At 43.8% G+C, this 18730-nt stretch overlaps 1 protein-coding gene across 3 annotated transcripts in view; it reads left to right on the plus strand.

Moving 5' to 3' along the window:
- Positions 1-2736: 2736 nt before the first annotated feature.
- RHOBTB3 (Rho related BTB domain containing 3) overlaps positions 2737-18730 on the plus strand; it is a 41196-nt gene continuing 25202 nt past the window's right edge. Inside the window, exons 1-2 of one of the 3 annotated variants that reach the window (XM_077171146.1) lie at positions 2737-2924; positions 18068-18284. In XM_077171146.1, the coding sequence (XP_077027261.1) occupies positions 2899-2924; positions 18068-18284 (243 nt within the window). In that variant the 5' untranslated portion in view covers positions 2737-2898. Of the gene's footprint in view, positions 2925-13613; positions 13781-17479; positions 17899-18067; positions 18285-18730 lie in introns of those variants that run through there. The other 2 variants (XM_077171145.1, XM_077171147.1) reach the window with 2 other exon arrangements.

Below are 18730 nucleotides of genomic sequence, written 5' to 3' on the forward strand. Positions count from 1 at the left end.
CAGAAAAGTGTTTAATCATGGGCTTACACTTAATCATATTGAATAAATGCAACTGCATGTCCAGGCATAGGTAAATCCTTTCTCTTCAGTACTTCTCAAGCATAACAGCTATCTGCAAGAGTTTATGGCTATTTTGCCTCTTTTTTTCTTAAGTGTTCTTTCCCAGGAAGTTTGCCCATTAGATTTCATTCCCCTCGATTTTCCTGTTGATGATCACAGAAGGAACAGAAAATTATTAACTTAGGCAGCTGTGAGCAGGGAAGGCTGGTGGGCTGTTAGTTTTTTATTTTATTTTACCCTTTCACCTTTCTGCTTTTCCCTTTTTTCCTTTTTCATTTTTTTCTTTCTTCTTTTCTCTTTCTTTTCTCTTTCTTTTTTTTTTTAATTTTTGAGAGCAAAGAACAAAACCTCTCTTTCAATATAGTAAAGTCGCTACCTTTAAAAAAATGCATGCACTGTTTTGAGCTTTGAAGTGCTAGACTGTGCACCTAATTTGAAAATAATTTAAATATTTAATGTCCTATAGTTGAACATTCTGAGTCTCTCATGTGGCATTTAAGGCACAATGAAGAGGCAGGAGGAATGAGTAGCTGTGGGCAGAGGTCAGTGAGTCAGTGGCTGGATAATTACTGCTTCCTAGAGAGGTGTGTTAATGACAGCAATCAGCCAAGCCATTCCAGAAGAGTGTTTTCTTTGTTTGTGGGAAGGGAAGTTTAGTTTAATTTGACAAATGAACAAATACCATCTGTTTTTCATCACAGATCAGCCAGGCAGGGAGCAGAGAAGTACCTTCTTTGCTTTGGAAGGAAAATTTTTGTGATGATTTGGTATGGTATTAAGTCTCTATAATAAACAAGCAGTTTGAAGACAGTAAATAAATTATGTTCTGCTATCATGGACTCATCTTTTCTAGAAAGACAAGTGAAACTGTGTAGCAGTTTGAAGTGCAGAGTGAGCCTTGACCTGATGTGCCTGCACTGCAAACTCTGATTAGATGGTGCGGGCTATAAATCTGGGGGCTGTCCTTTTCCTTCTATTTGTAGTGCCTTGATTTGCAATGCTCCCATGGCTGCACATTAAATTAAGGACCCTTCCAATGTAAAACATGCCATTAAGCTGGGAATGAGAAGTTCATTATGGAGCATATAACTTGGGGGAGGACAGTTTGCAGGATGGCAGAACACAGAGAGAGAAAAATGTTCATTCTGTAGGAAAGAAATTTTTTTTTAAAAAATAGATTTTCACCACTGAAGCCCTTTTCAATAGCTTTGTGCAGCTCCTAATTTTATACTTAATATAGGAATGAAATCAGTTCTGAATTTTGCATCCCTGGTTCCTGAAATGACCGGAAGTATCTTATCTGGTTCCCTTGCTGCTGGTACAAACACGGACTGTGAGAGTCAGAGCTCACCAACCCCCATCACTCTGCACCACTGGCTTGGCAAGTTCTTTCCAAGGTTACTAGGGGAAGCAGGGGATGAGGAATGGAAATAATACCAGTGGAGAGATCCTTCAGCCTCTGTGTGTGTGGGGGGAGGCTGCCCTTGGTTGGCAGAGCCCTGGGAGAGCGGCTGCCACTGCAGACCTGGCCACGGTTGCACCTGAGGTGCCGGTGTTATGAATATGAACAAGATCAAACTTTCTCTGGAGAAAGAGGTTCTCGTTTTTTAAAATAGCTGCAAGGGATGGAGTACCCAGGATAAGCCCAAGCACCCACACAGCAAGCCAAAACCAGAACAGTGCGCTAACCCCAAGTGCACTGGGTTCTCCCCAGAAAACAAGTTTCCAAAAAGAAGAACCCCGGCCCAACCAAACTCCTCCAATTTTTAACACCCTTTGAGTCCAGAATGGTCCATTTTGGATCCGCATGGTGATTGTTCCATTTCCAGGCTTCTCATTGGTCTTTACCACCGTTCATTCTGGACCAATCGTTTCTGCAGGGCTTCGAATGATTGGTCAGATCTTCCATCCAATCCCTCTTCGACCTCGCCTTGCCCTGGCAGACCGCCCTTCCACCAAACCCTGGACCCTTCTCCTAGCGCATTCTAATCAGCCCCCCCAGTCTTAACGTAATGCAATTAATATAACATAACTAATACAATATAATTGAACTATGTCCTAACTTAACATAACATAACTTTTACCTATAACAACTGGGTTGTGGTTTTCTTCTGGGCCAGCAAATCCAGCCAGCTTCATCAGCAGGTGAGCAGGACCATGCAGAGAGAGGCAGGAGTCAGTGAGGCTTCAAGGGGTGAGACAAATTGGGTCAGCTCTTCAAACTCCATTCTGCAAACGCTGTTTTTGATGTGGCATTTATTCATGCAGAACCATGGATTTCATTTAGTGGATTTTTTTAGCTGAATGAAGAGTTGAGCACAGTTTTCAGCCTCTGCCATCTATAAACTACTGAATAGATTAAAAGTGAAAGTGAAAGTTTTGCCTGTCAGTAAGAAAAACTGGAAAAGCAGTGTAGATATCCTGATTAGCCCATTTATGACTCTTCCTCCATGAGATGAAGAGCATTCCCTGACAAGCAGTACCTGAACAGTGGAATTGTTTTCCTGAAAGATGTCAGAGAAGTATGGTTTATTGTTGCCAACAATAGTAGTTAGAAATCCAAGACTTATGAAGACAACTCCAGAATAATTATTCTACCTGAAAGTAAAATACGTGTTATCTTTTTAAAACAAACAAACAAATCAACCAACAAACAAACAGCTTTAAAAATAATTATTTATTTATTAATATTTATTAATTATTAAATATTAATTAATTTAACTGTTCCAATTACAATTAATTTTTTCTGCAGCTGTGGCTGACTAAGGATCCAGATAATGCAGAGATTACCAGTAGAGGTGATCCCTCTTTATTAAGACAGTCACTACAGTGGAAAAAATGGTGAAGCTTTTGCCCCTACTAAGGTAGGTCAGCTGCACCTGAAGGTTTTTGGATTTTTAATGTTTATATGACAGTTGCTCGACGAGAGGTTTCACCTCTGCACACATATGTCCATCTGTGATTTCAATTAACATCTAAGAGTCACATTCAAGGGAAAACTACTTTTTTAATTACAGTGTGTGCTGAATATCCCCCTCCCACCCCTCCCTCCCCCCAAAAAAATAAATTTACATATTTACTTGGCACAGATTGCCCCAGGAAAAACTGAATACTTGTGTAGCTTTGTTTTGGCCCAGGAAAGCACAGAAGAACAGTGAAGTAAAGGCCTCCCTTACATTCATTATATGGCCTTGAGTATTCCTGGCTTGGCACTGGCTCAGCACCCAGGAGACCAGCATGCCATCATTTGAAAAGCCAAGGATGCTCAGGATCAGCAGCACTTCCCTGGAGGCTGTGTCACCTTGCAGTGCTCATGATATTTTTCACAAGACTCAGCACTGAAAGAATACCTAAAGCTAAGATTAAGTTTGGAGGTGCAGGTGTTCACACCAATTTTCATTATCAGTTTTCTTGTGCTAAGCAGAATGGAGTTTTAATGTAACTGAATGGATATGCAAGGTCCTGCACCTGGATCAGGGCAATGCCAGGCACAAATACAGGCAGGGCAGAGAATGGAAGCTGCGAGGAGAAGGACTTGGGGTGTTGGGAGATGAGAAGTTCAAGATGAGCTGGCAATGAGCTCAGACAGCCCAGAAAGCCAAAAATGTGCTGGAGCAGAAATAGCAGTGTGGGCAGCAGGTTGAGGGAGGTGATTCCACAGCTGCACTCAGGTGAGACCCTACCTGCAGGGCTGCATCCAGCTCTGGGGCCACACTACAGAGGGATGTGGACCTGTTGGAGCAAGTCCAGAGAAGGCGATGAAGATGACCTGAGGCTGGAACCCCTCTGCTATGGAGACAGGCTGAGAGAGCTGGGGTTGATTAGCCTGGAGAAGATTCTGGGGCGATCTTAGAGTCCCTTCCAGTCTGTAAAGGTACTCCAAGAGAGCTGGATAGGGACTTTTGACAAGTGCCTGGAGTGACAGGAAAAGGGGGAATTGCTTCGAACTGACAGGGGGCAGGTTTAGATTGGGCATTGGGAAGAAATTCTTCCCTGTGAGGGGACAAGGCCCAGACACAGGGTGCCCAGAGAAGCTGTGGCTGCCCCATCCCTGTAAGTGTTCAAGGCCAGCATGGATGGGCTTTGTATGAGCAGGTCTGGTGGATGACATCCCTGCCCATGGCAGGGGGGTTGGAACTAGACACTCTTTAAGTGTCCCTTGCAACCCAAACAATTCTATGATTTTATGACTTTATGTGATGTGATACTGTGGTTACTTTTCCCATTGTTTTTTAATAGCTGATGGCTGTGAAACTGAAGCAGAAATAAACATTTTAAGTGTTTCCTAGTATTGGTATAGAGTATTAGTCTTCTATTAAAAAAGTGCAAATACTCTAACTGAAACAATAAAAATACCAAATGTGGTTTTGGCATTTACCCAAACACTCTTCCCAACTCCTCCCTACTGCAAAACTGAAACAAGACCGAACCCAAAATTTCCCTTGGGCTAAAAAAATAAATCTTGACTTCTTGTCTATTGAAGTTCAAATGGGACAAAACCAGAGCTGTTCTAAGTTCCCTTCCTGAGATGACAGATAAACAATGAAGCACATGGTGGCTGCCCCTTCCCCAGGGCAGCAGCTTTGCTGTCCCACAGTGGTGACAAGCTGTCTTGTTTCCACAGCTGTGACATATTTACCCTCTCCTTACCTGTATAAGGCAGCTTGTCAGAGAGCTCCTGAACCCTCTTTGTCCCTGGCTCTGCAGAACTCGCCTCAGAGCAGGTGTGGCTTGGTCCAGCAAGGCTCAGATTTGCTTGACAGCCTGTATCTGAAGGGTTCTTGTATCAGCAGGTTCAGCCGGAAACACAGGTTTACAGTCTTTGGCCTTGTGGAATGCACAATAACAAAGGAACAAAGCACCTAGAGAGACACTTTATGGAGTTTTATCTCTGTTCTGTCCAGAAGTGAGTGTTCCTCAGACTTTCAGTTAATGTAACCTGCAGGCATTCCTGCAGGGGATTGGGGATTTGTGTGTGTTCCATTCAGAAGCTGCCTGCAACTTCATGAGTCCAGTTGTCCCAGTCTCCAACAGCATTTTACGCATTTTTGCAGGCAGATGTGCACCAAAAGCAAACATCTCTGCTCCCCCATCTCTGGAATGCATTAATTATGAGAGTGCACAGGCAGTCCCTTCTGCAATTCCCTCCTTTTGTTCCAGTCTTAGGACAAACCACATTGCCCATCAGAGATGGTAGGGGAAAGGAGGAAGCAATATCTTTTGCCACTGTCGCATTCCTCTAAGTCCCTTTCTACAAGAGTTGTGGGTGGGAAGAATATCAGATTATTTAGATAGAGTTATTCCAGCTGAAATTAAAAAAAATAAAAATGCCTGTCAACTTCACATTGACAGACCCCTGGTGTTTAGTTTTAAACAGCTGGATGACATGCTCTGCAATGTCACCTCTGTACCTCAGGAGTGATATTAAACATTAATTACAGTGGATACTGCTAACAAAAATTGCTCTCAAGATCTTTCACGTATCACCCATCTCCAAGTTTCCTTCCTTGCATCCAGGGAAATGGAACAATGGAGGGCAAGCTGCCTGACAACCAGCAGAACTCAGGCCTTTATTTCAAAGGGGAGGAATTGAGTTTCCAAAACAAACTTCCTTCAGTCCTTGTAAGAGCTTTTCTAGCCCAGCAGTGCTTGGCAGCTTGCACATCTGAGCTGATTGCAGCTGTGTCCCATCCTGATGAGTGTGAGGCATGTGTGATGCTTACTGCTGAGAAGGGATCTTGGCAGGACACCCTATGGTACCTGGGAATACACTGTAGTCACAGGTTTATTTTATTTAGGATTGAGGGGAGCTATGGTACACTGCTATGCATATATATGTAAATTAGGCAAGGTTTCTGACTAGAGAAAGCTCTGTCTGCCAGGAGGCAGCAAATGGTGAATCGTAAATGAGATATCTTTGAGATCCTGTCTTCCTTCAGATGTTCATCCTTTTCAGAGCTTGATAATCCAGATTCCAACAGAAAAATTAGAAGCCTTAAGATGAGGAGTATTGTAGCACCTGTAAATCAGTGGTGCAGCAGAGCTGCTGCCTCTTCCTTGTCGCATGCCACTTTCAAATAGGCGGCTGCCCATGGACAATTTCTGCCTTGTTGGCCCTGTGTTCCTGCTCCCTCTGGGTGGCTGAGGAGTTGCTTGTGGCCAATCTCCTCCTTCTGAAGTGGCTGCCTGGCCCTTGTCCAGCACACTGGCCACAATGCAGCCACCAGCAGGGTGACCTCCAGCAACCCAGACGTCTGTGTGGGGCCAAATCCCAGACAGCAGGATGAGGCCTCCTATTGAAAGTCATGTGGAGTTGATGGAGAAGATGTCTCTGGACCAGCCAGCTGCAGGTCTTCCTGTCCCACCAGAGTCTGGGTGCTCAGAAGTCCCTGGCAGCCTCTTCTCTCCAACAAGCGCTGGTGGGGAAGCTGCTGGAAGAGCTGCTCCACATCCACAGCCTTCTGTGCAGGGGGCTGCTTCACAACTCTTCCAGGTGTTGGGCTGAGAAAAAGGTTTTGATGTGTGCAGGTAAAGGTGCTGATGGAATTTGTAGTTGAAAACTGTGTGGGGAGGTGATGGCTGGCCTGTCCTGTCCATCAGCTGAGGAGACCCCCATGGCCAGTGACAGGTATGAGGAGGAGCAGAGTGCTCTCACAGTCTGAGGCTTGGGATTCCAGAGACCTCAAAGTCAAGAAGACAACAGGGGAAGGGCTCTGGGTGGGTTTTACTTCAGGTCTTCTTGACTTCCGAGAAGACACTGCTACACACACTTGTGCTTTGCGGACAAGCATTTGGAAGAGTGGAGCAGTAAAGCAGAACAGGTGGGATTACCAGGCAAAACCTGGATGGATGCATCCCCCTCTCTGCCAGACAAAGAAGAGAGAGACACGGGTGGAATCCAAAAAGCAGGTGTATGTCAGCTCCACAAAAACTGGAATAAGGTGTCTTGGGCAGTGAAGTACATTTCTGCTGTGCCTCCCAAAAGCAGCCCATCTCCTGGGATTATTGGATGCCTTGTGCCACTGCAATAATACATTGTAACCCCAAATTGGAGTTTTTTTATCAAATGTATTAGGAATGTATTTGTGGTGGTATTCACAGGAGTCCCAGGAAGAGGGAACAGATGAGGATCTGACTCCGTGTTTCAGAAGGCTGATTTATTGTTTTTTGATATATATTATATTAAAAAGAAAATATATATTAACACTATACTAAAAGATTGGAAGAAAGGATTTCATCAGAAGGCTTGCAATCAATAGAAAAAGAATGGAATGATAATAAAATCTTGTGATGACCAGACAGTCTGAGCCAGCTGACTGTGATTGGCCATTAATTAGAAATAACCACACGTGACCAATCAAAGATCCACCTGTTGCATTCCACAGCAGCAGATAATCATTGTTTACATTTTGTTCCTGAGGCCTCTCAACTTCTCAGGAGAAAAAAATCCTAAGGAAAGGATTTTTCATGAAATGTGTCTGTGACATGTATTTAATCAAATTCCAAAACTTTCTCTTGAAAAACAGAGAAAGTGTAGCTGTCAACTTCAGAGGATTTTTGCTCAGCTTGTACTTTATCACAGCTTCATCCAGTCTGTTTTGGGGTGGATGGACTGTGCAAGATGTGAATGATGAAAACCAGCATCTTCTCTGCAGAACTGAGGTGATAATTTGGCAATTAGTCACTTACACCTCCAGCTGCCTTCTGCCAAGCATTAACGCCTGACTGCCTGGTTTAGGCACCTCCAGCTTTGCTTCCTAATGCCCCTGAGAATGTGGCAGAGTCTCTGGTAGGTGTGGAATGGCGGATAAGCCTTTCAGAGGAAAGGAGGTAAATTGAGCTCTCTTTGGTTAAAAACAAGAACTGAGTCCAGTCAATACTGGCTTTCCCTGCCTGTGGGGTGGACAGGTTTGCAGGGTCCTTCCAGGAAAATGAAAACCAAAGACAAAAAAAAGGCTGGAGGCCAGGGAAAATGAGATGGAATGTTGGCCAGGAAAGGAAAGGAGGAGGAGAGAAGAAGAAGGGGACAGAAAAAAATGCAGGAGGATCCAGCAGGTCAGGAAGCCCAGGTGCATCCCAGGCTCTGCTGCCCTGGCTCTGCCTTTCCCAATTCTAAGTGCTGCTCTAAGTCAGAATGACATGGAGCTGTGTCAGGGGGTCTTAAGTTGGATATCAGGGAACAGTTTTCCATCCAGGGATTGGTTGAGCACTGGAACATGCTCCCCTTGGTCATTGCACCAAGCCTGACAGGGTTCAAGAAGTATTTGGACATGGTGGGATTCGTGAAGCTGTGTTGGTGCAGGGCCAGGAGCTGACTTCAAGATCCTGATGTGTCCCTTCCCAGTCAGGACATTTTATGATTATAATTTGGCCCAAATTGCTGGCAAGGGCCAGTGAACAGCAGCACTGTGCAGGGTGTGGAAAGAACTCCATGGCCCCCTCACCCTCCACCCTGAGTCCTGCTCTGTAGCACGAGGGCTCTGTGCACCTCTGCACATGCACAGGGATCTGTGCACATCACCCACAGGGGGAAGGTGCCAAAGCCATCCCATCATCAAAGCCAACATTAATTCTCTTCTGGACTGTAGTGACCCTGCCCTGGGTGAGCTCCTGACCTTGAAGAACACTGCCCTGGTGAGGAGACAAGTCAGAACTCTAAACTTCAGCAGAAAGAATTTCCAGATGTACAAAGAATTAGTGGGTGAGATCTGCGGGGATGTCCTCAGGAACAAAGGACCTGATCAGGGCTGGGAACCTTTTAAGGAGACTTTTCTTGGAGCAGAAGACCTTTCCAAGCTGATGTGTGTCACAGACACATTTTATGAAAAATCCTTTCCTTAGGATTTTTTTCTCCTGAGAAGCTGAGAGGCCTCAGGAACAAAATGTAAACAATGATTATCTGCTGCAACAGGTGGATCTGTGATTGGTCTCATGTGGTTGTTTCTAAACAGTCCAGCTGTCTGGACTGTCTGGTCAGTCACAAGATTTTGTTATAATTCTTTTTCTATTCTTGCTAGCCTTCTGATCAAATCCTTTCTTCTATTCTTTTAGTATAGTTTTAATATTATATATATCATAAAACAATAAATCAAGCCTTCTGAAACATGGAGTCAGATCCTCGTCTCTTCCCTCATCCTAAGACCCCTGTGAACACCATCACAGATGTGTAAAGAACCAAGTAAGGTGGACAGTAAAGTTCCACAGAAAAGCAGGGATCTTCTCCTGAAACTGAGGAGTAAGAGGAAGACACTGCCAGTGGGAGCAGGAACTGGTGACCTGGGGAGAGTACAGGGATACTGTTTGGATATGTAAGGATGGCATCAGGAAGGCCAAAGCAAAAATGAAACAAGGCTTGGAAATAGGTGTGAAGAGTAACCAGAAGGGATTCTATAAGGAAATCAGTTGGGAAGAAAGACCAAGTGGAGCGGTGGCCGGTGGAAAGTAAAACGCCCAGGCTAGATAAGTGTCCAGCCAACCTCCAGCCAGTCAGGCACTTCCCCAACCCGAAGTCAGGGCCTTGTGCCTAAGGCGATGTCAAGCCTTGCGGACGTGTGGCCGCAGTAGAGAGCTCCGAAGTCGCAGGATGAAATGAAGAGGCGACCCTCAGTTTCTTCAGGGAGGGTGGTTTTATTGGTAGGGAAACGTGCAGGTTCAGGTAGAAGGAGCTGAGGGCCCCCAGGCAAGGAAAGCCTTGGGTTTTACAGAGGGTGGGAGGGGTGAAAGATAGCAAATCAGAGAGGGATACATTGAGGATTGGCATAATCGGAGAACCCATCAAACACAGTTGTGGGAGGGACCCTGGCCCCTAACCCAATCACTCGACACCCTGGCTCGAACTCTCTAGAAAAAGAGGCAGGGGTGTCGAGTGACAGGCAGGCTGCCAGGGGTGGGGAACAAGAAAGATAACCAAGACAACTGGGGAGGGGTTTGGGGATTGACACAAACTGGTAACAGGGCAGGACCTTCTGAGAGAACAATGGGGGGAAAACTGAACAAACATAAAACACACCACAACAACCAAGGACAGTGTACCACTGATAAAGGAGAAAAGAGAACTGGCGACAGCAGTTGGAGAAGGCTGAGGTACTCAGTGAGTTCTTTGCCTCAGACTTCAGTGGCCATCAGGCTTCCTGTGCCTCTTGATTCCCTGAGGCTGCAGGTGGGGGTTGGTGAAGTGAAATCACCCCCATTGTCAGTCAAGAGCAGGTTCAAGAGCACCTGATGGAACTGAATGGGCACAAGCCTATGGGACCTGGTGAGAGGCACCCCAGTGCCCTGAGGGATGACATTGTTGCCAGGACACCCTTGTGATGTTTGTAAAGTCACAGCAGCCAGGCAAAGCCCCCAGTGACTCTGAAAATGAAAGCATCATTCCTATTTTTAAATAGGGGATAAAGGGACTACTGAGCAATCTGTGGCCTTCTGTGGTGACTGCAAGGACTGACAAGGAAAGGCTGATTAGTGTCATCCACCTAAACTTGTGTAAGGCCTTTGATGCCACGGTCCCACATGGCATCCTCATGTCCAGATCAGGGAGACATGCAGCTGAAGGTGGACTGCTGCATGGATAAGGAATTGGCTGGGTGGGTGCAGACAGAGTTGTGGTCCATGGCCCAGTGTCCAGGTGGAGGCTGATGACAAGTGGTATTCTTCTTGTGTCTTTGGGCTGGTGCTCTTTGCTGGTTTTGTTGATGACACAGGCAGAGGGATTTAGTGGACCCTCAGCACTTTTGCAAATGACACTGAGCTGGTTGGTGCAGTTGGCACAACAGAAGGATGGGATCCATCCAGGGGCACCTGGACAGACTTGAGTAGTGGGCCCATGATAACCTCATGAGGTTCAACAAGGCCAGGTGCTGGTGCTGCACCTGGGTCAGGGCAATCCCAGGCATTAGCACAGACCTGGGGAAGAAATACTTGGAAGCAGCCCTGTTGAGAGCAGTGGATGCTGGTGTATGCTGGTGGATGAAAAGCTGGACATGAATAACCCATTTCCAAAGACAGATTTATTTATGTCCTTTTATGAGAAGCCATTTCTCACACCACATAGAGAATTATGATGCAGCAAAGGCTCTAAGCAGCCAAACCCCTCTGAGAGAGTAAGTAATATGAGGGTAGGATAATTCATGAGGCAGGATAATTCAAGAGGCTACAAAGCTAAAATTAATTTCTCAAAGTGGTAAGGAGAACATTCAGATCCATGAAGAACATTCAGTTATCACACACTGTTCATCCTCTCTTGCTGCCCTGATAATTGCTTCTGTATTTACAGGTATGCAGACAGAAAAGGAGGCTGAAAACTAGAAATAGCAGTGAAATCATAACAGAAAGGAAAACAAGAAAATAGAAATCAGGAAAGTAAGTTAAAAAGGAAATAGCTGATTGAAAGACTAACTCTGAAATGGCTCTGTGAATTTTAGTAAATTGAAGGGTTTTCTTAAATTTTTTTTAAAATATGAAATGGTCATCCAATGGCAGATGTTTAACACCTGTATAATGAAAGTTAATTAACAATGTGCTGTGCCTTCTGATTCTGGAAAAGTGCAGTTATATAAAAATTAAAATTTATTTATGATTCATTGAGACCTTACAACTTTGATAAGCGAATAACTGTTTGTATATGCACAGAAGCTATTGCAGATATTTGTATATCTAGGTATAATATTTGTTTTTTAATTTTCTCTTCTTAAAATGGATTTTAACTCATATGTTTTTTTGACATTATTAGATAATTTTCATTTAACATGCTAATGAGTATTATCTGCAATCATATTGAATGTTTTTCATAAGAAAAAGTGGGAACATGATTTTAGTAAGAAAAACTAGAAACTTATACATTACTGAAAAAACACATGGGCAGACAAAGGGCTGAGCTTCTGCAGAAGCAGTTTGAGGCACTTCTCTCAGTAAAATTCACATGCTAGGTCACTCAGTCCTAAGTGCTTATCCGGGGGATCATAAGGTGGATTAAAATAGCTCAGAACTTTCAAAACATGCTGAGTGTATGCCATCCCTTCTCTGGCCCCAAATATCAGCAGCATCTCTGGCCAGGGTGGTACTTTTCTGAGTGCCTTGTGGGAGAGGACACCCAGGCAGCTGAGATTTGTTGAAGGGGTTTGGTCAGTATGTGTGGCCAGGCGATGCCAGAAGGGATCTTTCTCTGCTCTCTAGTGAGGAACATGTGCCACCCCCCCATTCTCTGTGGTTCTTGCTCCATGCCCATCTCTCCCTGCAGCTCAGCCTCAGCTCAAGTCCAAGTCAAGCCTTGGGGAGGGGAAGCAGGGCAGGCTGGGGTGGGGGTGTTGCTCCTCTGCATGACACAATGGTCTGTGTCCACTTTGTGGCAATGGCTTCCTTTTCTAAAACAGCAGAAACAATGTATGAGCTACTTTTTTTTGATCCTTTGACCTTCATTCTAATGCAATTTGTAACACTTATTTATTTAACTATGACATAAGAACTGCAGGGTGCAGCTCTGCACCTACAGTTGGGGATTTTCACCAGTGTGAGTGGGGTTTCTTCTTGTGCAGCATTTTGTTCTTTCAGCCCTTCACCTCTGAGGCAGATTGGGGTATTTAGGCACCATATGGGTCCTCTCCTCATGGCACCAGACCTTTCTTTCACTGCCAAAATCAACCAGCTTGTTGAGCAATTCTTGTGTTGCACATCTGCAGCAGCAGACCTGGCTCTTGTTTTCCACATCTCACCCTCACAGGGTTTGCAGCTTTCCACAGCTTGCCAGTTGTTTGCAGAGCTCTGTTCTGCCACAAAGTGGATCTAGTTTTAAATTTAAAAGTGACATACATTTTTCTTTCTCCTTCTCCTCTCATCAGATAATTTCCCACTCCCTTCATATTTTTGTTTCAATATTGCACTGATGCCTTTTCCTTCATCCTAAAATTAAGAGCCAGACATGGTTAAGGGATAAAGGGTTTTTACTTTGGTATTGAGTAAGGATTTTTATGGTGTGACACTTCTCCAAGGTGGAATACTCAGAAATGCACACACACAAACACAGTAGATTTCATATACAATTTTATAGACCTTGTAAATTAGCACATCTAACAAAGATGCTCTAATGAGAGATTTGAATGATTAGCATGATATCTCCTTATCTAGAAGTATTCCCCCTTAGATGGGCCTAATCTTAGTTTACAGGGTACATTCTAGAGGGAACCTTTGTTTCTCAAGATAGCGTAGTATTTCTGGCCTCCAACTGCAAGGCCTTTGGCATGTTTGGTCTTGTGGCCTAACAGAATACCAGGACTATGCTAAGTTATCAGACTTAAGGAATTGCATGCATGCATGCTAAGGGCACTGAGAATACATAAAAGGTATATAAAAGAAAAGGTAAAAAAATTGTCATGGCATCAGCACTGGTACTCCTTGATCTGATTCACTAAGACTAGAAAAAAAAGTAGTAAAAATAGATGTTAATAAATAGGCAGGATTAGATAAAATTTTTGAGAACAGTCATAAGAAACTGTGGCAAGAAAAAAAAATTGTGTCTGGGATCTGTGTATCATAGGAGGCCACCAATATACTCAAAAACTCTTTTAGCAAGGCCTGGATAATGCCAAAGCAGTGGGAGCAGCTACCACTCCTGGTGAGATGACACAGTCTGTGAGAAAATGAGATCCAGGGATGAACACAGTCTCTTTGGAAGCTGTTGGAGAGGCTCAAGTGAAGTTCAGCATCACTGGTTTCTGGAGGAAGGGTGGTAAGTATGCCAATAAAAGGGGTTGTGTGGGCATAATAATCCTCTTGCACTTTCAAAAAGCCTTTGAGAAGCTTTTTGCGAAGCTTATTAAACTTTGTAAAGAAAATAAGTTGCCACAAGATTGGATGAGAGGCTGGTTTTGGAGTTGAAAGCTGGTATAAGAGGAAGTGAGGGACAGGGCTTAGTGGTCACTCTCCAGGAAGGAGGAGATTTATGCAGTCAGGGGATAATTCAGTTTGGAAGGGACCTCTGAAGGTCATCTAACCCAGCCTCCTCTCCAAGCATGTCTAAAGGGCTAAGGTTATGCAAGGACTTCTTCAGTGAAACTTGAATATGCCCAAGGATAGCCATTCCACAATTTGACACAAAAGCCTTAGAATTTGAGCTGTTTTTTTCTTGATGCCTCTATCTGTGACCTCTAGAAAGCAGTGAAACCTGTTGGGCTGGAGAGGCACTCACTGGCTCTGGTTGTGGTCACTTGGTGGTCCTTAAAGTCCTTTTTGACTCAAACCATTCTATGCTTTATGTGTGGAAATTAAAAACAAATTTGCTTCCAAGTTTGAACACTACATGAATTTTGTGGCATGGTTATGCCAAGAAATACTACTGATCCTGAACACTGTCCCTCCATTCATTTCCCACGCACACACACACACAGATGGCTTTTGTTGGTGGGGATGTGGCAGATGGCTACAGCAACAGAAAACCTCCTTTTTGTTTTCTGGTGCTTTGTCTGAGCAGGGGGTCTTGGCTGGCAGATCATGCAGCAGCCGCGTCTACTCTGGACAAGCACCAGTAAAACCAAGACTATGGCAGGATTTTTTTTGCAGTATTATCAGGAAACAAGCCTCTACAGCAAAGTGTATTAGTGTTATTTGGAATTATATTCTATCTTTGAAAAAAAAAAAAAACCAAAAAACCTGGAAATTTACGTCTCCTAGAGCAACATGTTTTGTCTTGCACCTGAAGCTGACTACACCAGCATCAGCAGCAGCAGCATTGTGCAGTGTGCAGATTCAGCTAATAAGCAGGTTTGGCAATGACTTTGACTTCAAGTACATTAAATCTCCTCACTGTCCTGAAAATACAAGCTGGATAATTCTGCATGGATCAATGTGCATAAGGCTACAGCTTCCACTAGGGAAAAAAAATCCTCCTCCTTGACTTGCCTGCACTTACCTCCTTTCACTGGCAAATATCATTCCCCTTTGTCATTAACGACTGTGTATTTGTTTTCAGTACTTTATCTGAGGTACTCACCGGAAAGCTACAACGGAAATGGTTTTGGAAAAAAAAAAGTTCCAGCACAAACTACACAAGACTGAATATGTGATTGTTTCCTGGACCTTGTCAAAGACTCCCTTCTCTGCAGTTTAGTCTTTGTTTGTCAGTAGCAGTGGCAAATGCTTGGTGGATGAAAGGTTTGCTGATCACAGGAGGGTATTCAACTTTCCGATTGCCAAACAGAGAACAGTCAGGCAATCCTCTGTAATCCTCTAGGTTAAACAATCCTTTGCAGCTTTTCCTTGCAGTGCCCGTGTAACTTGTAGAATGCATCTAGGGTAGGGGTGCCAAGCAGCTTCCCTGTTTGTGGTATTTATTATCCTGCCAAAGTGAACTCGTTTCCTTTCCTGTTTAGTTTGTTTGTTTATTTGAAATGCATTGCACAATCCCTGAGCAATGCAAGCAAAAATGGGGTTATGGACCTACTTTGACAGGAGAACAGACAGCATTCTCCAATTTTAATGCTTGCTTTTTAAACACTGTTTATAGTCATCTGATTGCTGGAAAGCCGTTATTAAGACAGTGTATTTCAGTGTATTTTAGTATGTAAGTTTTAAGTGCTTTTCATCAGTTGAGATGAATCTCACATCCACCATGCACACTTTGCCAAAACTGACACTTCTGTCAGTCCCAAGCTTCCCAGGTGGTTGAAGGAAGAAGTGGGAGGAAAACAAAAATGTTTTCTGTGACCCTCCATCTCAATTGGTACTGCTACCCTTGTCCCCCCTGGGCAGCACTAGGTCTGCAGCAATGAGTAAGCTATGCTAATTGGAGTTTGGGTTAATTGGGTCACTCCTCATTAGTACTGCCTTATTTAGCAGTCCGGTTTTTCTTGGTATTACAACTACCTATTTGAGTGTCCACATCTGCATGCATGGGTGTGTTGTATTTATAATATATGTGCATGTATTTTAAACATATGCTTATATAAACCTGTGTATGTGTATTTTTGTCTATATATGCATGTGCATATTTATTTATGTATATAGCTATTTATGCTTTTAGCTATACCAGATCAGGCTCGTTAGTGATAAGAAATTTTCTCCCAAAGGTTTCCTCATTTTCAATGGGTAGATTGCTACAAGCGCAAATTTAAGAATTCCAAGGGATCTTCAGTGACCTTTAAAATGTACACAAATAGTCATAGTTGCAAAATGTTGGCTGCTCTGCCGACTCACAACATCATGTACCCAGAGTTTGGAGACCACTGAGGCTTTGGATGTGGACAGTGATACATCACAGTCAGAGGATCATCTGGGGAAAAAATAGTGGTTTCCTGTGATACTTTTTAAAACTTATCTATGAAACATGCATTCCAACTTTTTTTCCAGGATGAAACAAAACAACAACCTCCACTTGTCATTTGTCTTTTAGTTTTCTAGAGCAAAGCTAGATTAAAAAGCAGAAGCTAGGATGGGATAAAATGTGTGAAAACAAAGAGGCTGGGAAATTATCTGTTATTTTGTTCTTTGGGATTTTTCTTTTTCAGTAGGCCCTGTACAATTTATAATAAAAATAAAAATAATAAATTAGCATTCATTAGCAGATAATAATACTTACGATTTATTAAAATGGTCTTGCTATTCAGTACTATATCTGTATAAAACTTTGTTAGTGCCATCAAATGGAATCTCCTAAATTTGCAAATAGTGGAATAGTACTTTTCTTAAAGTATGGATTGTTGCAAGCAAAGCTCTATCATTATTCTGTTGATAATTGTATCAAGTCCTGTTTTGAGTGAGTTCTTGCCCGTGGGATTAACAGCAGCATGTGTTCACATAACACAGAGTATTGTGTACCATCTAGTATGCCTAAAACATGTTTACTCTGTTTTGTTTATTTTTTTTATTTTAGTGTACACAGTGGTATGTGACAGCTGATGGTATTTTTATAATGGATCTGGTATATTTCCTGTGTAACCTCTGCAGGTGACCCTGCATTGGGGGTTGGGCTAGGTAATCTTCAGAGGTGCCTTGCAACCTAAACCGTTTTGCGATTTGTGTTTGTTTTACTATAATGCAAGAGCATCCTTTTGGAAAATTGTACTTAAAACATCACATGAGCGCTAAAAAGCCCACGCGGCATTTAAGAAATTGTATTACTAATCAGCCTACTATTGAAAAGATAGATATTATTTAAATAGTAATAGTTTATTTTAAAAGTTTAAATACTTTAAAAGAGGAAGTTTACACTGCTCTCTACACCAGGTCCCTCCCCTGGTGCAGACAAGCGGTGCGGGGATGTTGGTCCTGTTCGTGCGGGGTGGGACGGGGCTCTGCCCCAGCGCCTCTCCCTGCCCTGCTCACCTGGTGCACCTGCCCTCGGCGCGTCATCTCGCTCTGCCCATCGCCTCTCGGGGCTGGCTGACGTCAGGGTGCGGTGCCCGGGACCGCCCGGCCGGACGCGGCTTCGCCTTCCCCGACGGCGCCGGGGCAGCGCTGCCACCGCAGCCCGGGCTGCTGCTCATCCCGCTGCTGCTGCAGATCCCCATCCTGCCGCAGAACGCGATCCTGCTGCAGATCCCCATCCTGCCGCAGAACGCGATCCTGCTGCAGATCCCCATCCTGCTGCAGGTCCCCATACTGCTGCTGCCGCTGCTGCTGTTGTTGCGGCTGCTGCCGATCCCGCTGCTGCTGCTGCAGCTCCATCGCCGGAGCTGCCCAGCTTGGCCACAGCCGGGGCAATGCGGCAGGAGTCCCCGAGGTCACGGCAGCGAGACTGAGCCTGGACACCGAGGAATAACAAACCAAAACCGCTGGGGATTTGCAATGCAGGCAGCCTTTCCAGATTTCTTTTCCGCTTTGCTCCCACCCTGCTGTTGGATTTGAGATCATGTACGTGGTTTTGCTGTTGATTACAGGAGGGTGTTAAAATCTAGGGAGGGAAGAGGATTCAGAGGGATTAATATGTTAGTTTTGATTTAAGGGGATTTTATTTTCTTTCCCCTTATCCCTGCCCTTCATCTTTGTTAACACAACTTCATCTTTATTATTTTTATTTTAGGTCGGTTAATATTGTAGCTTTTGGGAATGAAAGAGATGGTTTTTCTGAGGACAATCAGCAGCCCAGCCTGATCTGGAGCTATCTCGGGAGAAGTGCTCTCATTTCCCAGATCGACAGCAGCTTGTCTGCCAGTCATGTTGGAAACCCAGTTTTTACTGAGTATCAAGCCTGCGTATTTGGAAATGTCAGACTGGTGGTACACGACTGTCCTGTCTGGGTAAGAGATCCATCTCAGTCTTTTTAACTACAATTAACAGTGTGAGCTCTTTTACTAAATGAAACCATATCCTAATTTTAAATGGTTTTCATTGTTGTGGGATTTTATTTTTAGTTTTATTACTGCATTTAGTAAAAAAAAACTTTAAAAATGTAACCAGGCAAATGCTGGGAAACCTCAAATGTGCTATAAAAAGGTTCTTATAAACCAGCCTCTGCTCAGCCTTCCCTGGAAGAAGGTGTTTTTTTCAACTGTGTTGCTTAATGGAAATTTTGTGAAAGACAATCCAGAAGTAAACAAGAATGCCTTGTGACACTGCACCATAAGTTCTCTCTCCAAATATTTGCCAACAATAAAATGAAATTTTATTTTTCTGTAAATAAAGGCAGTAAGTTTTCAAGCTGTGAAAAATGACAGATTAAAAGATCTGATTGTTTATATATTAT

This window comes from Agelaius phoeniceus, chromosome Z (genome assembly GCF_051311805.1).
Source record: "Agelaius phoeniceus isolate bAgePho1 chromosome Z, bAgePho1.hap1, whole genome shotgun sequence".
Classification (NCBI taxonomy): Eukaryota; Metazoa; Chordata; class Aves; order Passeriformes; family Icteridae; genus Agelaius; species Agelaius phoeniceus.